The sequence below is a fragment of the Loxodonta africana genome, chromosome 11, assembly GCF_030014295.1.
Source record: "Loxodonta africana isolate mLoxAfr1 chromosome 11, mLoxAfr1.hap2, whole genome shotgun sequence".
NCBI classification, from domain to species: Eukaryota; Metazoa; Chordata; class Mammalia; order Proboscidea; family Elephantidae; genus Loxodonta; species Loxodonta africana.
In genome coordinates, this window is record NC_087352.1 from 20,229,580 (window position 1) to 20,256,194 (window position 26,615).

At 42.5% G+C, this 26,615-nt stretch overlaps 1 protein-coding gene across 3 annotated transcripts; it reads left to right on the plus strand.

The window, feature by feature from the left end:
• Positions 1 to 394: 394 nt before the first annotated feature.
• LOC104845512 (zinc finger protein 350-like) lies at positions 395 to 19,173 on the plus strand. 3 transcript variants are annotated; one of them, XM_023543390.2, is made up of 6 exons: positions 395 to 539; positions 2,854 to 2,971; positions 7,042 to 7,250; positions 10,014 to 10,140; positions 10,415 to 10,510; positions 15,751 to 19,164. In XM_023543390.2, exons 3-6 carry the CDS (start codon positions 7,215 to 7,217, stop codon positions 17,100 to 17,102), a joined length of 1,611 nt encoding a protein of 536 aa, XP_023399158.2. In that variant the 5' UTR covers positions 395 to 539; positions 2,854 to 2,971; positions 7,042 to 7,214; the 3' UTR covers positions 17,103 to 19,164. The 3 variants fall into 3 exon arrangements, with proteins under 3 accessions (XP_023399158.2, XP_064150215.1, XP_064150216.1); XM_064294145.1 differs by lacking the exon at positions 2,854 to 2,971; XM_064294146.1 differs by lacking the exons at positions 2,854 to 2,971; positions 10,415 to 10,510 and having other exon boundaries at positions 15,751 to 19,173.
• The last annotated feature ends 7,442 nt before the right edge of the window (positions 19,174 to 26,615 follow it).

Below are 26,615 nucleotides of genomic sequence, written 5' to 3' on the forward strand. Positions count from 1 at the left end.
TACCTATTACTTCTCTGCTCAGCCACTGAAAACAATTTATCCGCGCCATGTTTTTTGTAAAGTTGGAGCCTATAAAATATTCATTTTCAGCAATGGTTGTAGTGTCAGGAAACTAACACTTCTAAGTGGGCTTCTCCTCTTTGTGGCCTTCCCTGGCTTAAAAAAACAAAATACAAAAACTCATTGCCCTCCAGTCCATTCGACTCATAGCGACCCAATCTGACAGAGTACAGCTGCCCCTTAGCGTTTCCAAGGAGCGGCTGGTGGATTTGAAGTACTTACCTTCCGGTTAGCAGCCAAGCTGTACGGCGAATCTTCAAATATGGCAGCCTTCAGGGAGCCATGACTCGTAGGGCGCAGACATATTACCTCTCAAGCCGGTGCCGGAAATCCAGCTGTCCCCGCCTCTAAAGAAGTCTCAGAGCCTCGCCAGCCTCCGTAGGAGCAAGAGGAATCTGGCGAAGGGTCCAGAAGTACAAGAGGTTTTTGATATCTAAGTGTAAAGCCTCGGAACTTCTCGTGGTTCAGGAGGAAAACAGGTCAGTGTGTGTTTTGTCCTTGGAAGAGGGCGAGGGAGGTGTGTGGATGTGGAGTAGTGAGGACACACGGAGTTCCTGAGGGGAGCGTCGGGGTGGTGGTTTTGAGGTCAGTCAGGAGGGGCGCGCCTTTGTACAAGGATTAAGGCTGTCACGACTGTCAGGTTACGGGGTCTTTGCGTATCGCTCTGATTGTAAGGAGTGCAGGTGCTATTTATGGCGAATGCGGTGTCTTGTTCCGGTTCGAGATTTAATATAGGGCTCAGTGAAGTTGGAGCCGGGGGATGGAGATCTTACGGGGTGTCTGATCGAGGTGTCGCATTAATCCAGGATGGGGGGCGGGGCGTCTGTGTTAGTGTTACAGAGGCTTGTAGAGGCCTGAAGCTTTGAAAGCCCAGGACCCCTGGCTGGTGGTGGAGGTGAGGTTGGAACCTGGGCTCCTGGGACGTAAGGGATACAGTTCCTCAAACAGTAGTTCAAGCTCTTGATTTATATATTTGTTTTATTTTTTATAAAAACAAAGCTTTATTTCTTAAGTAAATAAAACTTCATTTTTCTCTTAGTGATACAGAACAGTTAAGAGTTTTGAAATTTTCTGTATATAAAACATTTTATAGAATTCACTCGGATATCACATGAATTAACCTCTTTCTAAAAATAAAAAAAAAAAAATTTTTTTTTTTTTAAGATAACTGGTGGACACCCTGGTGGTGTAATGGTTAAGAGTTATGGTAGCTAACCAAAAGGTCAGCAGTTTGAATCCACGAGGTGCTCCTTGGAAACTCTATGGGGCAGTTCTACTCTGTCCTATAGGGTCACTATGAGTCGGAATTGACTCCACGGCAACAGGTAGATAAGTGGTTCTCAAACTTTGGCACGAGTCAGCTTCACTTGCAAGACTTTTAAGTTAGAGCTTTTTTTTTTCCTGGAAGTTTAGGGTAGAACCCAAGAATTTGCATTGTTAACCTGCTCCCAGGTGGTGCTGATGCTACTTGGTCCTAACGCCAAACTGAGAAATCATGTTGCAGTAACAGACAACCCCAAAATATCAGTGGTTTACAACAACAAGGTTTTGTTTTCTTGCTCACAGTTCATGTTGGCTGTGGGTTGGCTGATATTCTCTGCCACTACTCCATGTGTCTTCTCCAGACCTGAATCCAGACTTCCAAATTATCATACCTGTACCCATTGCTGTTGAGTCGATTCTGACTCACAGCGACCGTATTGGACAGAGTAGAACTGCCCCAGAGGGTTTTCAAGGAGCGACTGGCGGATTTGAACTGTCAGTGTTTGGGTTAGCAGCCGTAGCTCTTAACCACTGTGCCACGAGTGCTCTCAAGTTCTAATAGCACAGGAAAAGAAGAAAGGTAAGATTATGCCATGACTCCTATAGCTTCTACTCAAAAATTGACTAAGTCCTTTCTACTCTCATTGCATGGGCCAAAACAACTCAGCATAATAACCTCCACATTCTTCCATTTTGTGAGCTGTTTTGCAGATTCATCATTTTTCTTTATCATTGCATAGTATTCCATTGTGTGTGCGAAATGCAAAATGACAGAACCATTTTAGGAAACGATATGACGCTTCCTTAAAAAGCTAGAAATAGAAATACCGTACGATCTAGCACTCCCACTCCTAGGAATATGTCCTAGAGAAATAAGAACTGTCACACAATAAACATATTCACATCCGTGTTCATTGCAGCATTATTCACAATAGCAAAAAGATGGAAACAACCCAAGTGCCCATCAACAGATGAGTGAAGAAACAAACTATGGTACATACACACAATGGAATACTACAAAATTCTTGGTTTAGAGAATCATGTCTGTTCTCATCTAAGCCAGTAGTTTGCTAACTGCTGATGGAGGGACTAATCCACCATGCCTATCGGCCTATGGCTGCTTTCATGCTGAAAACATAGAGTTGAGTCACATTGTGTAAGAGATCTTGTGGCCCACATAGCTTCACGTATATGCACAGTCTTTGCTTTACTGAAAGCCTGTTTTGTTAATTATTCATACCTCTGGCAAAGCGACCCATATTCCAGTTTATTAGTAAGCCCTTGTGAGTTCAATTCCAGTTCCCATAGCTAGTGTTAGGATTGGCATGGAGATGAGCTTAAGCATATGGTGCAATTGTACTCAAGTATGTATGTAAAGGACATCATCTTTGGTAAAGTAGAGGATCAATGAAAGAGAGGAAGACCCTCAATGGGATGGATTGACGCAGTGGCTGCAACACTGGGTTCAAACATAGTAAGGATAGTGAAGATGGCACTGGACTGGGCAGAGTTTTGCTCTGTTTTCTGTAGAGTCACTATGAGTTCTGTGAGACACTGCAGCGAACTACGGAACCCAAAGATGGAAGACAGAGTGCTGAGGGAGGAGGAGGAGTTGATGTCAAAGATGATATGGCAAACCATATCAAAGGTACCTAAGAACAAATAACATTTATGTAAAAGTCTGCTTGTTGGTTTCTTGGGGAACATTTTCACTTTTAAGTAGGTAATAATTTCAGTCGCTCTTTCCGTGCAGAATACTGTTTGAAAACAACCTTAATTTTCTGTAAACTTCCTAATGTTTATTCCTTATTCTTATCATCATGCATTGGCTCAGCTCTTGTCAAAATGGCACAGGGGCAGCAGCTGACCTCTAATTTCACAAGGGGGAAGGAGAATCAGGATCAACAGCCCAAGGCTGATTCCTCTAAGGCGGAGGTCAGACATGGCTCCTCTCTGCACCATCTTTGCCAGTTCTGACACCAACTGTCCCTCCCACAGCACTCTACTTCTCTGCTGGGTTCGATAATTCATTGCAGTGGCCACACAGAACTCACAGACAATACTCACAATTATGGGGTTTATCAGGGAAGTAACAGGTTACAATTCAGGCTCAGGAATACTCAAGGATACAATTCTCCCATCAGGACAGCCTCTTCTCAGCCTTGCTCACTGGCACGCCGCTCCCTGGCCTTAGACCTCTCCCCAGAGGCACTCAGCTTCCTCTGTGGGCTGGGAAGCCCACTGCATCATCTCTTGCTGCCCTGTCTCTGCTGATGGGTCTCCCCTGCCACCGCTTTTCACTGTCTTCAGGGTTACAGCTCACTCTCTCTCTCTCGATCTCCTGCTTCCAGGAGCTTCTCAGCACAGGGATCACGGGTCCAAAGTACGCGCTAGTTCCTGGCTGTTCTTCCTTGGTTGTGGTGGGATCTTCTCCTTTTCCACCTTTGGGATAGCTCGTTTCAAGCCCAGTGGAGTGGCAAAACTGACCAGTCCTTTTGTTAGGCCACAATTACCATATATGCGCAGCTCCACCCAATCACTTGGGTGGGAGTTACAGGACCATGGCTAAAAAAGCCACACACAGAAGTGGTCTGTCTTACCACTGCTTTGTAATACAAAATAGATTGGTATGTTGTTAGTTTTTGCTACAACATTTTTGCCTTCTTCCCCATTCATAAAATGCACTTGCTACATTTTCTTTCTAGGAATAAATTAGTATTTCCTTTTATAAGGATCATCACAAAGCTGGTTCCTATGAGGTGGAGGTAAAAGATGTCCCAAATGTCCAACTTTTCCATACCGCTGTACCAAACCATCATCTTTGACATCAACTCCTCCTCCTCCCTCAGCACTCTGTCTTCCATCTTTGGGTTCCGTAGTTCGCTGCAGTGTCTCACAGAACTCGCAAACCATATCAAGAAAATGGCCCACACTGTTTCGGGGGCTGGCAAGTCCCAAGTACGTGAGTTAGGTGTAGGCTTCTCCTTACCCACATGGCCACAGGGGCCGACAAACCCAAATTAGCAAGTCAGGTGTCAGTCTGCTGGCTCACAAGGCTGCAGAAGCTGGTGAATCAGGTCAGATGATAGGCCTCTGGGAGCTGGCGAATCCCAGAATCGGCATGTCAGATGGCAGGCCGTTGGATCAAGTCCCCAGAACGAGGGCAATTAGGGTAATTACATTAGATCACAAAATGTAGGACAGCCATACAATACTGAGAGTCATGGCCTAGCCAAGTTGACACATAACCCTAACCATCAAGGTTTCATATACCTTGTTTGCATAGTCCCATTCAATCATTGTGCGTCAGTCACAAACACCATGGCTAGAAGGGTCATATTAAGTAATTCATTACATTGCAAGGAGGTAGGATCATAAAACTATAAATTCATCCAGGATCTCAAATTTAATGAAATAAATAAGTTTGTAGTATTGTTTATTTCAAGACTATAAAATGTCTATTTTATCTGGGTCATTTCTCCCATTAATTTTTATAATCTTTATTTGTGACACTTCTGAATGAATCATTTCTTGAATACTTTTATAAGGATCAGCACAAGGGTGGTTCCTATGTGTGGAGGGTAAAGGTGTCACAGATGTCAAGCTCTTCCAAACTGCTGTCCCACTGCATCACCTCTAACATCAACTACTACTCCTCCCCTCGGTACTTTCCCACCCGTCTTTGGGTTCTGTAATTTGCTTCAGTGTCTCACAGAACTCATCAACTGTATCTCAAAGAAATGGCTCACACGGTTGTGGAGGCCGGCAAGTGCCAAATCTGTGCGTCAGGTGTCAGGCTGGGTATTTCTCCTGACCTGTGTGGCCACAGGGACTGATGAACCCAATCTGGCAGACCAGAAGGTAGGCTGCTGGCTCACAAGGCTGTGAAAGCTGGTGAATCAGGTCGGATGATAGGCTGCTGGCCCCATGGGGCTGTGGAAGCTGGTGAATCCCAGAATCAACAGGTCAGAAGGCAGGCCACTGACTCAAGTCCTAAGAACCAGAGGTTAGACAGTGATGAGCTGGATGCAAGATCTAGATGCACAGAGAGAGCTCCACCAGAGTACCCACATATATATATATTGGAAGCAGGCAATACTCCAGGAAAGCACATGACTTGAGTAGGGATGGGACTTGAGTCACACTCTTTACTAAGGAGGTGACTCAATACACATCCTTAATCCTGCCTCATTAACTCAACCACAGGCATAGAGGCTAGGATTCACAACACATTACAAAATAGATGATAATTACATGATATCACAAAAATGGAGGACAGCCATGCAATACTGGGAATCGTGGCCTAGCCAAGTTGACACAAAACCCTAACCATCACAGATTTCACATACCTTATTTGCATAGTCCCACTCAATATTTGTGTGAGTCACAAAGACTGTGGCTAGAAGGACCACATTAAGTGATTCATTGCATTGCAACTCATCTTTCAGGTTTGATCGCTCTCACTACAAATCTGTGTAATTTTATTGGTCTTTTCAGATAACAAGCTTTTGATATTGTTGGTCTCTTTAATTATCTAAATTTATCTTTTTTTAAAAAAAATTTTCAATTTAACTAGTATAAAGGCAATATTCATGTAACTAACCATTGCCCAGGCAAGAAATAGAACATTGCCAGCCAGCATCCAAGTGGTCATAGCAGGCACTTCAGGCTCTTCTTTATAGTTTTGCCATGTAGTTAATTATTCCTAATCATTTAAGTTTATTTAGTTTTGCCTGTTTTCAACTGACTGTAAATAGAATCGTATATAATGCATTTTTTTCTGTATCACGATTGGTTTGCTCAGTGTTAGATTTGAGAGAACTATTCATGTTGTTGTATACAGGTGTATTTACTTTGTTCTGTAACTAGAGTTGGCAAACTTATTCTATGAATGGTTACATAGTAAATATTTTAGACTTTACAGGCCACATAAGGTACCACATAGAATTCTTTGTTTTCTTTTTTTACAGTCTTTTAACAAATGTAAAAGACATTTTTAGCTTGCAGGCTGGCCAAGAGTTTTAGTTGCTCTGTAGCATTTCATAGTTTAGATATATAACAGTTTTTCTTACTGTATTTGTGTTGGTTGAAGTGGTATCTGCTACAAATAATAATGCTATGAAAGTATTGGTACATGTCCTGTGGTTCAAATGTGCACTCATTACGGGGGGATGTATACCTAGATTTATACTTCACAGTTAAACTGTTATTTAAAAGCCATGTATAACTTCAACCTAATATTAGGTGATGCCTAAATGTTTTGTAAAGTGGTTCTACCACTTTACAGTTCTTCCAGCAGAATAGTCTTTGCTTTATGGTAAATGGTTCATGTGGCCTGTTTAAACTATATTTCCAGCCCTGATGTAATCTCATCTTCTTAAAGCTCTATGGATTTGCCTTTCTCGTCGAGGGTCGTAATAGACCCCAAATTGATTTTTATGTATGTTGTGAGGTAGGGATCAATCTTGTTTTTTTTTTTTTTTCTTCTACATGTATATCTCATTTTCCAAGCACTGTTTTTTGAAAAGACATCCTTTACCCATATCTGTGCAAATTCTGAATCTTACTTATTATTGCTCAGGGTGTAAAATGTTCTGGAGTACCAAATAAAGGGAAAGTCAGCAGTATTGGGGGTCTTGTCTTAAGGTGAGTTCCAGGAAGAGTGATAGCATCTGGGTGTAGAGGTGATATACCACTCACACTAAATTTTTCTTTCAGCCCACAGGTCCTGACTCCCCAGCAACAAGAGAACCATTTGAAGGAAGAAGGAAGAGGTTCCAGGACTTGGGTATTTTCTTTCTGGGGACACCCTTTATGGGAGTCTGAGATTTCTGAACAGAAATTCAGAGTTGATTTAGTAAACACAAAGACAAACATCCCAGTTGCTGGTCATGTCCCAAGAACAACAGAAAATGATCAAGGCTCAGGTGACTTTTGGTTTCTTTTATGCTTTCCCTGATAGGTTTGTACAAGCCTGTAAAATATTAGTTAATCTGAAATGTGTAAGTTTGGAAAAACAGGAGCTGGAGAGAAATAGACTCAGGCTTGTAATTCAGCATCAGGCAAAGTATGACCAGAAATATGTTATTCATAGTATTAACACTAAATTACTTCTGTTGGAAGATAATATGTGATTAGAGGATACTGTGGGTTACAGTAGCTGTCAACCTGCATTTAATATCTCTGGCCAACAGAAGAGAATCATTATAATTTACATGTTTTTGAGGAGAAAGAAAGTCAGTTACTGGGGGGATTTCAATATTTCGTGGAACTTAAGTCTCAGTAAGTTTCTTTGATTGTTCTTCCTAGAAATGATGTGGAGAAAAGATCAGTTACTTGGGGGATTTCAGTATTTTGTGGAATTTCAGTCTCTGTAAGTTTCTTTGACTGTTCTTCCTAGAAATGATGTGGTGGATGGTGTCCGGAGTAGCAGCATTCTTATAAATGCAAAGGGTGGTTTCCTATGGTTGTTTCTTCTGGGGTTCCTCATAGACCCCTGTAGGAATAGACCAAGCAAACTCAGTGGACACAGGAGACCAATACAGGTTAGCCCGTGGACTCAGCCTTGTGGTATTCTAGGTTTATCCAGGGGTTAAACCTAAACATTTTTGAAAAATGGAAGCATTGCATGGCTGTCAAATGACTCTCAATGAACTTATGTTTTAGTACAGATTTGGAAATAGGGAGTAGCTCTGTGACCTTGCACACGCCTGAGTTTTCTCATTTGTGCAATGGAGGTGATAATAATGGCGCCTATCTCATTTGGTTATCGTGGGGATGAGGTTGGTTAATCTTTTTAAAGCATTTTGAAGAGTGTCTGGCCCATAGTACGTGCTATGAATGAGCATCCAGTGCCCACAGTCTTTCTGATACTTGTTATTACAGTGTTATCAAATGTCATAACTTCCAACAGTCTGCATGGTCAAAGATTTCCCAGTCTTGCTTTCTTTTGTGCAGTGAAACATGCGAGAGCCGGAACTCGACAGAACTGCGTCTTTTTTCTGGGTCTTGCAAATTTTCCACCTCTGACACAGTGCAGCCTTCCCACTTTTCTATTGCTTGCTCTTAGTGAAAAATATTTGAATTTTCCTTCTCTGACAGGTTTTCACCTTACACAGGCTCTAGCTTTTTCAGGCTTTATTGTGTTTTTTCCATTACTAGTGAGATTGAGATCTTTCTTATGTTGGCCATTACTCTGCAGCGTAATGAATAGTCTAAATTCATGAGGGATGTGAATCCGGATTAGCACAAAGTTGGTTTCTGTGTGGTAGAGGTCACATATATCTTTGCCTTCCCATTTCTCCATAAATTCTTATACCAGTTGCTCCTCCCACTGCACTCTCTTCCTCTCTGTGGGATTTGATAATTTGTTGCCATGGCCGCACTGAACTCACAGACTGTACTCACAATTATGCAGTTTATTAGGGGAGTAACAGGCTACAACTCAGGATCAACAAGGAAGTAACGGGAACAACTTGGAATCCACGGCAGGAAGCACACAGGCCTCCAGTGATCAGGCAGCGTGGCTTCTCTGCTAACCAGAGGCCTTCTCAGCTGAGTGGCTGCCATCTCTGCTAGGCAGGTGCCTCAACTTGGCTTATCTTCTGGGCAGCTGTCTTATCTGTCCTGCAGGCATCTCACCATTGGGCTCTCTAATGTCGGCCTCCCTGCCATCAGCCTCTCTGCTAACTGGCCCAGCTTATAGCTGGTATAGCAGCTCACTCAGCTATGCAAATGAAGTGACAATGCACCATGCAACTGAGGTGTCTGTGGCATATTGAGAGGGGATGGTCAACTCATACCTTGGTGGGAGTTAATGCCTTGAAATTGACAAAGAGTTTGTAGATATAACCAGCTAGCCCCACAGAGGTTTCAGAGACAGAAAGAAGCAGGGAGAGAAGCAGCAGGAGGAAAACAGAAAAAAGCAAAGAGAGAGAAGAAGCAAGGAACCTCTTTTAAGAGCTGTAACACAGACCAAGGGCTGTAACTCTGAAGACAGCAAGAGGCCCGGAAGGGGCCCAGCACCAGAGCTAGTGTCGACAGGCCCAAAAGGGGCCAGTGGCAAAACCAGTGGCTACAGGCCCATAAGGGACACTGTGGCAAAATGCATGAGGAGCCTTTCCTGAGGGGGCTGAGAGGAGCCTGTGTTCAGTAGTCCAAGACAAGTCTGTCCTCAGGTGATTGAGAGGAGGCCTAGATGGCCAAGAGGAGCTGAGAGAGCTGTCCTGCACTAAAGAAGGAAGACTTTGCCTGCATCCTTCCTGATCCTGATCCTGAGTTGTAGCCTGTTGACCCTAATTCTGAGTTGTACCCTGTTACTTTCTTAGTAAACAGCTTAATGTTATTCTGGTCTGTGTATTCTGTGTGGTCATTGCAATGGATTATCGAACCCAGAAGAGAAGTAGAGAGTGCCATGAGAGGGACGCTTGGCGTCAGAATTGGTAAAATGGTTGGAGGATGGATGTATGTCTGACCTCCATCCTAAGGGAATCAGCTTCGGGCTGATCTTGATCATTATCCTCCCTGAAGTGAGACAGGTTCTGATGACTCTGCTGCTACTACTACCATCTCAGACTAGGTATATAAATACAGCAGCCCATAGAGAGGATATGAACAGAACAACTTTCTGCACATTTCAGTCGTATCACGAAAAGGAAATCACTTCATTAAACAGGACCCTGTTATTACAGGAATCACTTACTTTGGAGGATGTGGCTGTGGAGTTCACCTGGGAGGAGTGGCAGCTCCTTGACCCTGCTCAGAAGGACCTGTACCAGAACGTGATGTTGGAGAACTTTAGCAACTTGATGTCCGTGGGTGAGGACAGCTCCCCTGTGTCCCTTAGGGGGTCCTCAATCAGTAGCCTTTCCTTTCTCAGCCGCTGCAAGCTTTGGAGCATCTGTGGTGCTCTCAACTGGTGGATTCTCGTCTAGTCTCTGGCCCTAGATAAGTGGGTGTATTCTTCCTACTCCTGACAGAAAAACCTTTATACATTTGAGAATTGTTTTTTCCCAAATGTAACATTCTGCAGTCTTCACAAACTCAAGCCCAATTTGGTGTGTCTGAGTCTTCTGTCATTTCCAACAAACAGGGTATCAAGTTAGCACACCAGATGCATTCTCCAGGTTGGCACGAGGAATACAACCATGGAGTATATTACACAAAATCCGTAATCGAGTATTTTCAGGTGAGTAAACGAAAACCAGCACGGGGCATAGGGTATGGAAGTCACATTCTGGTCAGAGAAGGGCTCACAACTGTGAGGGGTATCTGAGCATACACAGAACCTCCACATATCCCTCTCTTCGTGTGAGACCTCGTTTTCTTTGTAGAAGTTTGGAGAAAAATATAACCCCTTATCTTCTGAGACTGGATCCCTTTTTAATTGACATACATCTTGATGTTTTTATTTGCATACTTTTCTTCTGTGTACGATTCTCAAATCTTTCACTTCTTTATATCCTGCCACCTTTCTTACTTTGAAATTCCACATTCCAGGGGTCTCTACTCAGAGAGAACTTGGAATTAATAACCGTCCCCTGAGTATGGCACCTTACACCCCCATTGGGAAATACTGATTTCCCTTCTTCGCATCCAACCCCATCTTGGGTATTGTGTCCCCAGAGTGAACTGTCTCTCACGGTGTCTTTATTTGCTTCCTTTTCCCCTACTCTGATGTTCTGATTTTAATTTTCTTGTTTGTTCTCCTAATCCTTTAAAATTTCCTTCATTCTAATGAGTTAAGCTCCTTCTGTTCCCTAGAGGAGACCGTCAAATTGACATTTTCCCTGATATTGTCCAACAGACTTTTCTCTGTATATTTATGTCAGTAATTGCAAATATAAGCATCAACAATATGTTTGACTCCAATGAGGGAGGGTTAAATCCAGCCCAAATTTCCCATTTCTCCAAGGTGCTGTACCACTCCATCTCTGACACCAGCCATTCCCACTCCCCTCGGCACTCTTCCCTCCCCTGTTTGGGTTCAGCAATTTGCTGCAACATCCCACAAAACTCACAAACTGCACTTACAGTTAACTGGTTTACTAAGGAAGTAACAGGTACAACTCGGGATCAGGATCAGGAAGCAGGTAGGCAAAGTCAGGAAGGCCCCCCCAAAGCGGAGAGCACATCCCTCCTTTCCTCCTGTAGGACAGCTCTCAACGTCACAGCCATGCAAGCAGGCAGCCCTTTTTCTCTGCCCTGCACAACCCACTCCTCTCGGCTGTGCAGGCCTCCTCTTGGCCCCCTTGGGGAAGCCTTCCATTTGGCCATGCACACCCCGCCTCAGTCGTGCAGTAGGTTTCTGCCATTCCTGCTGACTCTCCTGCAGGGCCCATTATGGGCCACTGCCTTTGCCACTGGGCCCCCTCCAGACCTGATGCTGTCTTCAGTGTTACAGCCCTTGACCTGTGTTATAGCTCTTTTAGGAGGTTCCTCACCTCCCCTCTCTCTCTGCCTCTCTCTTCTTGCCTTTTAAAAACTTCTGTGGGGTTGGTTGCTTGTATAAGCAGACACCTTACAAATTTGAAGGCATGGCCCTCCCAGCAGGACCATTAACAGGCTTATTCTCTTGATTTGAATAATAAACCTAACCAATCCCTGCAAGGTTTGTAAAATAGACCAGTCACAGGGCAGACTGCAGCCCAGGGCTAGACAAAAAGTATGAAACCGTCAGATTGTTTACAGCTTACCCAGAAAATGTCATTCAACCTAGAAAAAAGTAACAAACCCTCTGGGGTAGAGAACTAGGGCAAAGGTAACTCCTCAGGGCTTAGGGAGAAAATCTCTCAAACTGTTTTTTCCTAAGAACCAAGGCAAAAGGCCACAGAAAGGAACTCAATTCACCACAAAATTTTTCTCATCTTTACAAAACTTCCCTGTAAATTCCCAATATCCATAAGGAGCTAGAATCATCGTTCTGCCAAGAAAACCCCTGTCAGCTTAGGTTCTCCTGAAACCCTGATAGTATAGTGGTTAAGAACTACGGCTGCTAACCAAAAGGTCGGCAGTTCAAATCCACCAGGCGCTCCTTGGAAACTCTATGGGGCAGTTCTACTCTGTCCTCTAGGGTCGCTATGAGTCAGAATTGACTTGATGGCAGTGGGTTTTTCTTTTTTTTTTTTTAGTACTGTACATCTTAAATCCTAGCTATTCTGCTGTAACATTTAATGCTTCCTACCTGCAGGACCCTGTGCTTTAAAGGTCTCTGCTGTTCCTAATGATTTCTTGCCTAGAAAAAAACATTTCTAATGCCCTTTGTTCTCATTTCCAGCATAAACAGGATCATAACTCAGGTCTACTTGAATTTAATTCCGTTGTTTAGTATGTAAGTGCTCTTTCTCCTGGTTCATCGTCTGTGTTACCATTGAATTCACTTCACCCCTTCAGGGGACTTTTTCCATTCCAAAGCTCAAAATGTTAGAATGATTAAAACCTTGGGGTTCATCTTCTTTTAATGAACACGTTTTCTGAACATGATCTCATTCTATACTTTGTCCTTAAATCGTGTTTATACACTAATGTTTTCCGAGTTGTTACCTCCAGTCAAAGACTGTTTCCCTAACGTTTTCCCAGTTGTTACCTCCCGTTAAGGCTTTTCTCAAGATTGATGCGTCCCTGAGTTCTTCATTTCTGTACTTGGATGTGTCATAACTAACTTAGAGTTGATATGCTTCAGGATGTTTGCTTGAACATTTTATTTTTCATTGACACTCCTCGTCTCATTAAAAGACACCCCTACTCCAAGGCTCAAATCAAATACTTAGTAGCAACCCTTGATTCCTCACTTTCTTTACCCTACACCAAATCTTCAACCCTGGCAACACTGAATCCATCAGAGAGCCTTCTCTTCCTCCAAAATGTATCATCATTTCTTAGACCTGTTTCCATCCTTTCTCAAACCACTTTTTATAATCTCTGGCTACTTTTCTTTTTTTTTTTTATTGCAGTAGAAATATACACAAAAAAAATACAGCGATTGAACAATTTCAGCATATGCAATTCAGTGACATTGATTACGTTCTTTAAGTTGTGCAACCATTTTTGGTATCTTTTTCCAAATTATTTCACCACCAGGAACATGCATTGAATGTATCCTAAGCAAAAACTCCCACTTTCCCTCTCTCTCTTGGTTATCTAGTGCCTCCATGATAGAAATACCACAAGTGGATGGTGTTAACAAAGAAATTTATTTTCTCACTATTTAGGAGGCCAGAACTCCAAATTTAGAACACTTTTTCTCTCTATTGGCTTTGTGGGAAGGTCCTTTACAGTTTCTGGTAATTGACTCCTTGGTGATCTTCATGTGGCTTGGCATCTGTCTTCTCCAATCTCTGCTTACTTGCTTGTTTGCAGTTAATCTGCCCTTTTATATCTCAAAAGAGATTGTTTTAAGAGACACCATACACTAACACTGCCTCATTAGTATAACAAGAATACCCATTCCCAAATGGGATTATAACCCAGGTATAGGATTTAGGATTCGCAACACATATTTTAGAAAACAGTTCAGTCCACAACACCTTCCTCCCAACCCTGGTAATGACCAGTAATTTTTGGTTTCTATATACTTAGTTTATGTAAGTGAGATCATACATTAGTTGTCCTTTTGTGACTGACCTGTTTCATTCTGCATGTTTCCTAGGTTCATCCATGTTGTGACATGCATCAAAACTTCATTCTGCAGCTGCTTTCTTTATTTTTCCTTGTGTTTTTTTAGTGGTTTTACCAAACTGGAATGTAGACTCTAAATATAAGGAATATATTTGTGTACACCCAATACCTTTACTGTGTATATATGCATATGGTTGTATTAAAAGTATTGCCTGAAGTCTTCTAACTTCAGGGGAGAGATGGGAATCACCATCAGCACAAAGCTGATGGTGATTCCTATGGAGTAGAGGTCAGATGTACCTCTACTCTTCAACCTTTTTACCTATTCTGACAACAGCTGTCAACACCCCACAGCATTCTTATTCCTCTGCTGAGTTCGATAATTCATTGCAATGGTAACGCAGAACTCACAGACCATACGTACAGTTAAGTGGTTTATTAAGGGAGTAACAGGGTACAAGTGGGGATTAGGATCAACAGGCTATCGCTTGGGGTCAGGATCAGGAATCATATAGGTGAAGTCTCCCTTCTTCAGTGCAGGATAGCTCTCTCAGCTCTTCTTGACTGTGCAAACAAGCAGGCCTATCTTTCTGCCATGCTTGCTTCCTCTCAGGACAAGCTTTCTCTTGGCTGACTGAGGACAGGCCTCCCTGCCTTCAGCCTCTGCACGACTAACTGACCCAACTCACAGCCAGTGTATTAGCTATGTTCAGCTCTCTTAACTGCATTCTTAGCAGCACATTTCTGCCTTTCTTGCCGACTCTACCGCAAGGCCTTTCTGGGCCCTCTCCCTGTCTTCAGTGTTACAGCCCTTGACCCATATTATAGCTCTTTTAGGACTTTCCTCACCTCCTGTCTCTCTGCTTTTCCCTACTTGCCTCTCTGGCCTTTTCTCCTTTCTCCTCCTTTTCTGCTTTTGAAACCTCTGTGGGGCTGGCTATTTATATCTACACATTCTTTGTCAGTTTCAAGCCATGGCCCTCAAACCAGGGCCATAATCCGACCAATCTCTTCTCAGTAGGCCACAGTCAGTTCATTTGCATAGTAGGCTATATTAACTTCATTTGCATAGTCTATACTCACTTCATTTGCATACTGTGTTGACCAATCCCTGCAAGGTGCGTACCAGTCACAGGGTAGGCTGCAGCCCAGGGCCAGACAAAAAGTGTTAAAACAGGTTTTTTACAGCTTACCCAAGCAATGTCATTCAAATGGACAAAAGTAACAAAACCTCTAGGGTAGAAAACTAGGGCAAAGGTAACTCCTCAGGGCTTAGGAGAAAAATTTCTCAAGATATTTTTCCAAAGAACCAAGGCAAAAGGGCACATAAAGGAACTCATTTCACCATAGTATGGTAATTGTTTAGTTTCATATGTAAAATTTTGCATTGTGAAAAAATGCAACTATGCTTGGTGCATAGTTGTGTTTCAGTCAGAATTTGTGGAATGAATGAATCTGTCCTTCACACTTTGGATCAGGTGACCTTCCAACCTCTGTGGTGTGTTGTTCACATTGATTTGCTTGTATTTTACCATCTCTGCATTTTTTGCAAGACCTAATTTAGGAAGCAGCCAAACCTGTACTTCTTTATGTATTATCTAAACTTGTTTCTACACTAGCTTCTTTTACTCTTTAGGTTGTTTATATTATTGTGTTTTTACCAATGTGCAAGGAACATCATGCTCGGCGTTTTATTTAACTCACATAATAGGGTTGTCACAACAGTGCCACCTCACATCAAAGTGTTTTTAAAATAGCTTTATTCTTATTTGAGATGATGGAATGATGATTTGTTATTCTCTTCTTTCCTAGGAATTCAGAAAGTTGATGATCATCTGCCTGAGCCCTTGGAAAATGAAAGCTGGGTGGATGGAAAGGAAAAATGCTGTGAATATAATGCATTAGAAAATGTTGTTCATTGGTACAAAAATCATTTTCCTTTAAGGCACATTCATGGTATGTCTGACTTACATGAAAAAGCTGTGAAATCAAATTTATCATTAACCAACCAGAAGAGAAACTGTGAAATAAAGAACTTTGCAGAGTTTAATAGAGATGAGAAAACCTATCTCCATGCTAACCATGAGAAACTTTGTACCGAAATTAAATTCTGTGAGAGTCAAAAATCCAACAGCTCTAAGTCTCAACTCATTAAGCATCAGAAGACTCACAAAATAAAAAAACCATATGTATGCAGTGAATGTGGGAAAGCCTTCATCAGGAAGTCTTGGTTTATTAATCATCAGATCATTCATACAGGAGAGAAGCCCCATAGATGTAATCTGTGTGGGAAAGCCTTCTTTAAAAAGTACATGCTCACCGAACATCAGAAAATTCATACAGGAGAAAAACCTTATGAATGCACCGAATGTGGCAAAGCTTTTCTGTATGAATCACTGCTGAATAATCATCAGAAAACGCATACAGGAGAAAAACCCCATATATGCACTAAATGTGGAAAAGGCTTCACCCAGAAGGGAAATCTCAATATTCATCAGCGAATTCATACTGGGGAGAAACCCTATGTATGTGGTGAATGTGGTAAAGCCTTCAGTCAAAAGTCAAGCCTCATAGAACATCAGAGATTTCACACAGAAATGAATCCCTTTTTATGCAGTGAATGTGGAAAATTTTATTCTCAGAAGTCAAGCCTCAACAGACATCAGAAAATTCACACAGGTGAGAAACACTTTAAATGCGGCGAACGTGAGAAGGCCTTCGAGGAGAAGCCAAAGCTCGTTGTACATCAAAGATCTCATACAGGAGAGATACCGTATGGCTGCAATGAGTGTGGAGAAACTTTTGCTTGCGTGTCTTCCCTTTTATCACATAAAAGAATACATACAGGTGAGAAACATGTAGATTCAATTAAGGTGGAAGATCCTTCTACATCAAGTCACAGCGGGTCACATACCAGTGATCTCATGCAGGACAAAAAGCGAGTTAATACATTGACTGTGCAGCTGCCTTCTGTGGCAGCACAGACATCAGTGAACACCAGTGGGTTCCTAACAAATAGGAACATAGTCCTTGTGGGACAGCCTGTTGCCAGATGTGAACCCTCAGGAGATAACAGAGAATTTGTGCAGGAGAGAAACCTTATGAATGCAGCCAATGTGGTAATGCCTTTAGTGATCAATTACGTCTTATTTTATGTCACATAAAACAGGTAGGATAAAGTCAGAAACACTCACTGGAGAAGAGAGTTGAGCAAAAATTTCTACCTCATTGTATGGCTTACAGAGTATATCCTGAGGGAAGTCATATGTATGCAGAGACTGGGAAAGCCTGATACATTCATCCTACATAAATATGTGTTTTGATATCATGACATAATCTAATGTTAGCAAAAACACATACACATCACTTGTTCTGTTATGCAAATTAGATGAAAGTGTGGGTTAATGCCAGTGGAGAAAATAAAAACTGCATTTTTAAAACAAAAGATAATTGCTGTCCTGAATGTTGCTATAAATGGAAAATGTCATGGGAGGTTGCAGTGAAGTGAATTACTTAATATGGCTCTTGTAGCCATAGTCTTTGTAATTCCCACTCAGTGACTGGGTGGCCCCATGCAAATAAGGTGTATGGAACCCTTACAAGGGGATTGGTCAGTTTTTCCATCCGGCTAGGCTTGAATCAAGCCCTCCCAGAAGCGGATGGGGGTGACCTTCCTACCACCAAGATGAAGAGCTGGGATTGGAGTGTGTTCTTTGGACCCAGGATCTCTGCAATGAGTACCTCCTAGGCCCAGGAGATATATAGAGAAAGCTGTAACACTGGGGATGGTCCAAGATGGTGAAAAGGGGTGGCAGAGAAATGGGAGCACCAGAAGAGTGACTGGTGCAAGATGACGCGGTGGGCTTCCTGGCCCTCGGAACAAAGTGATTGCAGTGGGTGTGCTGACCCACAGAGCGAGAGAGCTGAGCACTTTCAGGACAAGGCGTACTAGGTAGGGAGTAGAGTGCCTCTGAGCACTTATTGGCAGAGCTAAAGAACTTTGTAACATTTGCCCCCAGCAGGGCAGAGGTGGGGCTGAGGACCCGAGGGCCAGAGAGAGCCCTGCCTGCGGGCACGATTGAGAAGCTCTCTCAACCGAAGAACTGTATCCTGAGTTGTTCCTGATCATGAATTATAACCTGTTATGTCCCTAATAAACCCTATAAGTATACTATGTGAGTACTGTGAGACCATTGCAACAAATTAGCAAACCCAGCAGAGAAGTAGAGAGTGCCTTGGGAGGGACGGTTGGTGTCAGAGTTGGTAAAAAGGTTGGAGGGAGGGTGGAGGTATGTGTGACCTCTGCATCTTAAGAATCAGCCTTGGGCAGTTGATAATGATTGTCCTCATGTGAAGCTAGAGGAGGTCAGATGCCTGTGCCATTCCATTTTTTACAGAGGTGATTGATTGTAGAAGGACAATATTGGATTGGTGGGATTTGGAGCACATATAGATCAGTTTCCCCAGATCTGTGTGAAGGAACAATTGAAAACCAGAATGTCTGCCATCAATTTTTATATCATGCAACCCAACCAAAAACAAATCTGTTGCCGTCAAGTTGATTCTGACTTACAGTAACCCTCTAGGACAGGGTAGAACTTTCCCATGAGGTTTCCAAGGAGCAGTTGGTAGAGTGGACCTACTAACCTTTTGGTTAGCAGCTGAGCTCTTGACCATTGTGCCACCAGGGCTCCTCTATCATGCAAAGGGATCTGAAAAACAGTAGTGTTACATTGAGTTTACTCATTAGGATAATGAGTATTTGTTGCATACTGCTTTTGTGCTTGGCCCTGTTTCCAGGAAATGAGGATACAGTGGGGAATAAAAAAGAAAAAAAGCACATGCCCTCTTGGAGAGAGCATTGAATTAGTTGGATTATATTTAAGAGGAATCTTGACACTGCAGGTAACTTAGTCAAGGAATAATAACACAACACCTACATTAGGTGATATAGACATGGAGTAATTGGTACCAGGGGTTTAGTTAGAATATTTAAGAATTAGAAAATTCTAAAAATGTATTATGCTAATATCCTGTGAAAATCTAGTTGCCATTGAGTTGATTCCCACTCATGGTGATCCCATGTGTGTGAGAGTAGAACCCTGCTCCCTAGAATTTTCCATTGACACTACCCACAGATTGTTGGGGTAAAGACTACTTTTAAGAGTACTTAACCATCCTAGGAAACAAGTTTTTCTTTCAATGCCTGTGTCTTACCTCCTCATGGAGATGATACAGTCCTCAATAATTTTGTTTGTTTTGTTTTACTATTGTGGTAAAGTCAGTTCCTGTATGTGCTCTTTGGCTTTTTTTTTTTTTTTGAGAAACAGCTTGGGATTTTTTTTCCCCCTAAATCCTGTGAAGTTGTTGCCTTTGCTCTTGTTTGTTGGAGAAGCAGCATGGGAGGAGGAAGAGAGTTCCTTGGTTTCTATCCAAAAGGAATTGTTACTTATGCCCAGGGGATTCCCCTGGTTGACATTTTCTGGGTAAGCTGTAAACAACTTGATGGTTTGATGGTTTTGTCCAGCCTGACCTGGTAATTAACAAGACCTGAGTTGATTGACATCTCATAGGTAATTGAAGATAGGTTCATCTCTGGTATTGTGAGGGAGGCCCTGCCTTGCAACTGGTGAGAGTCAGGATATATATATAGCTGAAACATAGAGGTTTTGGGAGAGGCCTTCTGGATGGCTGAAGAGATGCTGGCTAAAAGCTGCATGGCAGAGAAGTAGAGCCATGTGAGAGCTGAGTGGTCCCAAAGCTGCTGTACTGACTAGGAGCTTGTCCAATTAGCAGAGGGGCAGCTGATGGCAGAAGAGCCAACAGGGGGAGAGGCCTGCTATCAGAGAATCCTGACAGCAAAGAGCATCTAGGAGAGCTGATCATATGGTTACACTGGCTGTGAGCTAGTAGTAGCAAAGAAGCTGATTGTAGAAAGCCCAGTGGCAGAGAGATGATGACTGAGAAGTCCAACGAAGAGTACAGGTAAGATCTGAGCAAGCTGCTACAATGGGTGTGAGCAGGGCCAGTTAACAGCAGAGAGGCCAATGACAAATGCACTGATGGTAGAGAGGCCTCAAGGCAGCACCTAAGAGAGCTGAATGGGCTGCTATACTGGCTTTGTGCTGGGCCACTTAGCATGCAGTGGCCAACAACAGAGGCCAATGGCAGATAGGCTGACAGCAGAGATGCCAAACAGTAGAGAGCTGCTTCTAGGAGAGCAGCAGCTGAGAGCTGGGTGGGATGCTACACTGGCTGTGAGCTGGACCAGCTAGCAGCAGAGAGCTGGTGGTGCAGCAGGCAGGCGACCAGGAGGCCTTAGGGCAGAGAGGCTTCAATGGCAGTGAACTGTCCAAGGTCCTTATTGAGAACTGCATCAGCAGGGAACTTTTTGCCGCAAGGGTTATCCTGCGAGAAAACAATACTGACTCACCAATTGTATCCTGTTATTTCGAAGTTGATCTTGATCCTTAGTTGTAGCCTTTTTGTAATAAGCCTCATAACTGTGAATATGGTCTGTGAGTTCTGTGTGGCCGTTGCAATGGATTAGTAAACCCAGCAGAGAAGCAGGGTGTTCTGTAGGTTGAACAACTGGTATCAAATGGTGAAGAAGTTGGAGAGTGGAGGTTTGTCTGGCTCATAGGAATCAGCTGTATGCCAATCCTCATTCTTATCCCTCATGTATTTAGACATATCCACAACTATTTATGCCCACATTATTTTAAATTCCTTGATAGTTTTTTCTGAGCATTTATACCCAAAAACCAAAAGCAAACCCGTTGCCGTCGAGTCGATTCTGACTTAGCGGCCCTATAGGACAGAGTAGAACTTCCCTGTACAGTTTCCAAGGAACACCTGGTGGATTCGAAATGCTGACCTTTTGGTTAGTAGCTCTAGCTCTTAACCACTGTGCCACCAGGGTTTCCCCATTTATATCCAAGCAGATTATAAATACTTGATGTTAATAATTTGTGACTATTAAATTTTAAAATAAAAAATTCAGTTCTTTAGTTGCACTAGCTACATCTCACATATTCAGTAGTCATGTGTGACTACTTACTTTACTCACCCATTGCCATCAAGTGGATTCTGAGTCATAGTGACCCCACAGGAAGGAGTAGAACTGCCCCATAGGGTTTCCAAGGAGCAGCTGGTTGGATTTAGACTGTGCCACCCGGGAGCCATAAGGGGTGTCTGCCTCCCTCTCTGGGAATTGAACCCTGGTTTTGTGTGTAAGAGGCAGTGGTACTCATCACTATACTAATGAGGACTGCTAGTGTCTACCAAATTGGACAGTATAAACGATGGACAAGACATCCTTCCACTTTATATGGCTGGAACGTGTAGCTCCATCATTTTCATCGTCTCAGAAAATTATATTGGAGAGCACTACTTTACATGGTTTTATATTTCCCAGCACACAGAAAAATAACTAATTACATATTGATTGGAAAGTGGATGAATGATCCCATGACCTAATTTAAGAGTGTTTTGTCACTGAAGTGAATGAGCCACTGGAAGGTAGTTTAGAGAACAGAATTATCCCCCAGAAACATTTTCATGTGTTATTTGAGAAACCTAGCAACTGAACATAGAGATGGGAGAACAGAAAAGGAGAAGGATCTCCAGAATAAGTAGAATAATACACAAACACCTTAATCTCTACAAATGTAGATGTTTGTTTTTAGTTGTGTTGTGTCAATTCTGACTCATAACGACCCCATGTATACAAAGTAGAACTGCTCCATAGGGTTTTCAAGGCTGTGACATTTCGGAAGCAGATCACCAGGCCTGTCTTTTGAGGCACCTCTGGGTATGTTTGAACCTCCAATCTTTTGGTTACTGTACCAGTGATTAACCATTTCTGCCATCCACGGACTCCAAGAATGGAACAGTGTATAGGAGATGGGAGGAGGTGAAATACTTTTGGGTTTTCTTTGAGGTGAACCCTTATATCAACCTTGAGATTTTGTACATTTCAAAGATCCCAGGTTCTCTGTGACCTGATGAATTGAGACATGTGATTTGTCTTCACCGTTCCTTCCCACTTTGCTGTGAACGGGGCTCTTGGACAGTCTTCTCTATATAGAGTTCCTTTCTTTAATCCCATGTGGTAAGCTACAGCGAAGATCGTTCATTGGAACAGAGATGGTGATTTGCCGTGCTGTTCCTGTATCAGAACTCAGTTTGGAATCCTGGCTTAGTGGGTAATTCAGTCCTTCGGAAATATTTTAAAGCACTATGATTGTACCAGTAACGTTTATAACTGGGAATAAATAGAACAACAAAACAGGCAAATAAACACCTTTTATGGACCTTATAGTCTAGCAGGGAGACATACAGTAAAGTGAAGTAAAATAAAAGTAAAAATAAAAAAGGTAAAGTGAAGTAAAGTAAAACACCAAGCAGCAGTGATTACTATGATGAAACATAAAGCCTAATAAGTGTACAGATAGTAATAGAGGAGCTATTTTAGTAAACATTTTTAGAGAAGATTTTTCTGGACAGACGTATTTTGAGCCAAGACTAAAGTGTTCTGAGCAGAGCCAACCATGATCATATTTGAAAGCAGATAAAACTACAGGACTGTTTCTAAGTGTTTTTCTGTGAGCTTCCTGCCTCAGGATTGTCTCAGAAGCTTGCAAAGAAGTGAACGTTCCTGGTCACATCCAGACCTTCTAAGGTAAACCTTCTCGGCTTGGGGCCCAGGACTATGTGTTTATAACAAGGGCTTCCTGCTGCTCACTTAATTTTTTTAAATTGTGAAAATATACATCAAAACATTCACCAACACAAATTATACATTTACAATTCAATGACTGATTACATTTATCATATTGTGTCACCACTATTGCTATCCTTTTCCAAAATATTCCACCACAATTAACAACTCAGTGAACCCCAAATAAAAGCTCCCCTTCTTCCTCCCTCCCACTACTTGTAACAAATAATCATCTTTGGTGTGTATAGGTGTGTATATATTTGCATATTTCATGTAAGTGAGATCATACTGTATGTATTTTCATGACATATTTTGCTCAGCATAATGTTTTCAAGGTGTGGCATGATCAAGACTTCACTTCTCTTTAAGGCTGAATAATGTTCATTGTATGTATATACCACATTTTGCTTATCCAGTTATCCGTTAATGGACATTTGGATTGTTTCCATACTTTGACTCTGGTGAAAAATGCTGCGGTGAACATTGGTGTACAGGTTTCTGTTTTTGTTTCTGCCTTACTTAGGTAAATACCTAGGATTGGGATTGTTGGGTCATGTCTACTTCATTTTGAACATTTCTGCCCTAAAGATTGGGTGACTGCTCCCCTGATTATCCCTACACTATAGCAGGATGGATTCATGGCAGGTACTCTCTAGCAAAGAATCAGAAATGGGTGCTCCACCAACCACACCCTTCCTTTTAGTTGTAATGTGAAACTGTGCGGAGCAATGGGTTTCTCTTATATACGCCCTTTCTGGTCTTGGGTTTATAATCCTACCAAAAATGGTTGGCCCACAGCCCACTCTGCCATTGGTGTGTTTTTGCACGAATTGATCAGTTTTGTATGCAAATTGGGTGAATTTGGTCTTCCAAGGTGAATGATCAGTTCATGGTCAAATTGGGAGCACCATTGCTTCAAGTTGAATATAAGGGCCACTCCCATGGAGGTTGGGGATGACCTCACTACCATCAAGAAGAGCCTGGAGCTGAGCATGTCTTTTGAACCTGGAGTCCCTGTGCTGAGAACCTCCTGTACCCAGAAGACAAAGCTGTAACACTGAAGGCAGCGCGAGACAGTGGGAAATGGTGGCAAGCACAACAGAGCCCAGTGGCAGAGAAATGGTGGCAGCAGTACAAGTGGTGGGAACCAGGAGACAAGTGCAAGATGGCCCAGTGGGCTTACTAGCCCACGGAAAGAGACAGAGCTGAGTGCCTCTGGGCAGGAGGCTTACTAGTGGAGCATGGTTCCTCTGAGAACTTATTGGCAGAGCTAAAGAGTTGTATCACTAGCTCTAGCTTGGCAGAGGCCAAAGGGGGACTGGCAGCAGAGGCCACTGGATGCCACAGCTGAGACAAGTGCCTGCTGCAGGCACGGCCAACAAAAGGGCATGCTGGTAGGCATGGCCAATAGAAGGGCCCGTGTAGTGCAACGAATCCCTTTTATATGGCCTTCCTAGCGATGGTCTTTTAACTCCACAAAATGATTGAGTGGGACTAAACAAATAAGGTGTGTAAAAATCTTGCCAAGATTGGCTGGGACATACAAATAAGGTACATGTGGCCCACCAAGGGGTTTGATCAGTTTGTCAGTAGGCTTAAAAAGAGCCAATCCCATTGTATAAGTCATTCACATCCCTGGTTAGGTTTATTCCTAGGTGTTTTATTCTCTTAGATGCTATTGTAAATGGAATTATTTCTCCAATTTCCCTTTCAGATTTCTCATTTCTGGTGTATAGAAACCCAGATGATTTTTGTTTGTTAACTTTGTATCCTGCAACTTTGCTAACTTCCCCTGTTAGCTGTGGAAGTTTTCTTGGGGGCTCTTTCTGTATACAAGATCATATCACCCATGAATAGGTATGATTTTACTTCTTTTCCAGTCTGAATACCTTTTATTTCTTTTTCTTCTCTTATTCCTCTCACACACCCATTATGGAAAACAGTGTGGTAATTCCTGAAAAAACTAAAAATAGAACTATCATATGATTCAGCAATTCCCCTCCTAGGTATATACCCAAAAGATTTAAAAGCAGAGACTCAAAAAAGACTTGTACACCCATGTTCATTCCAGTATGTGGTGCAATGGGTCAGTTTTATATTCCCTTTCTCACCATGGTCTTGTAACTCAAATGACTCTGTTGGATAATGCAAATAAGGTGCTTGTAGCCCACCAAGGAGATTGGATAGGGTCTTAGGCATCTAGTGCTGCTATAATATAAATACCACAAGTGGATGGCTTTAACAAAGAGAAATTTATTTCTTCACAAGTAGGCTAAAAGTCCAAATTCAGGGCATCAGCTGCAGGGGGAGGCAGAAAACTCTCTGTTGGCCTTCTCTTCAGTCTTTCCCCATACTAGGAGCTTCTTTGCACAGGGACCCTAGGTCCAAACGATGCACTCTGCTCCCGGCACTGATTTCTTGGTGGTATGAGGTCCCCCCTCTCTGCTCACTTCCCTTTCCTTTTTATCTCTTGAGAGATAAAAGGTGGTGCAGGCCACACCCCAGGGAAACTCCCTTTACATTGGATCAGGGATGTGACCTGGGTAAGGGTGTTAAAATTCCACCCTGATCCTGTTCAACATAAAATTACAATCACAAAATGGAGGACAACCACACAATACTGGGAATTATGGCCCAGCCAAATTGATAGACACATTTTTGGGGATACGTAATTCAGTCCATGACAGATAACTTGTTAATAATGTAAATAAGGTGTACAGCACTTTTATGGCATTGGGAGCATACAGATGTGTGTGGAACCCTAGTGAGTAATGAGGGGTTTGGTCAGTTTTGCAATTCTTCTATGCTTTAAATAAACCATCCCAGAGGTGGATGGGGAGGCCTGACTTTGCCTATGGATGTAGATGCTCAAAGTTCTATCCGGAACAGATGATTCTTCAGATCAAGGAACATGCTTGTTTCCTCAAAGTACTGATTTCATAGAGGTGGGCAATTTAGAAATTGGCTAAAATGGAGGGAGATAAAGGCATGAAGTGGCTGCCTTCCATGCTTTCGTATGTGTGCTTACACTCAAAATGAGGGTGACAAGGGACGGTTCCCACTGAATAGTTTTCTTATTTCCTGATGGATCTAGGGAAGAGAGGGTGGGGGAATATGCTGATAGGAGTATATGATTCAGTTATGAGTGCTGTGTTGATTGTTAACAGGGTTAATTGTGATTGCAAAAACTGTAATTGTAGAAGTCTTAAGTGGGAAAGAGTGGACTAAGAGTGAGGCACTGCCAGATTGGAGTACAGTGGCCAAATCTAAAGTCCCTTAAAGGTTTTGGTATGCTGATATCTTGTGAGAATCAGAGCAAAGAAATATTTTATCAGACACCAGAAACGGTGAAGTCAAGATGACTTCTGGAGAACCTGACCAGAACAGATGGATACCTGCAGCAGACCTGAATGGCTGGTATCTTAGTAACCCCACCCTGAGAACTCTTTGCTCTGTGAAAGGACTGTTAATGACTCTTTTGGACTGGTAAAATTATTGGGATGGGGAATTTATCCTCCTGATATGAAAGAATCATGGCTAGAAAAGCCAGGGGGTGGCCTTGCGATGTGATGGATAGATTTTATATGGCCTTTCTTGCCATGTTCTTGTAAGTCCCACCAAATTATTGGATGGGACTATGCAAATAAGGTGCTTATGGTCCACCAAAGGGATTGGACAGCTTGCTAATAATATAAATAATATAAATAATGTGCATGGCACCGTTGTGGGGTTGTTGTTTTTAGGTGCCATTGAGTCAGTTCCAACTGATAATGACCCCATGCACAACAGAACGAAACATTGCCTGGTCCTTCGCCATCCTCACAATCACTGTTATGCTTAATCCGATTATTGCAGCCACTGTGTCAATCCATCTCATCGAGGGCCTTCCTCTTTTTCGCAGACTCCCTACTTTACCAAGCATGATGTCCTTCTCCAGGGACTGATCCATCCTGAC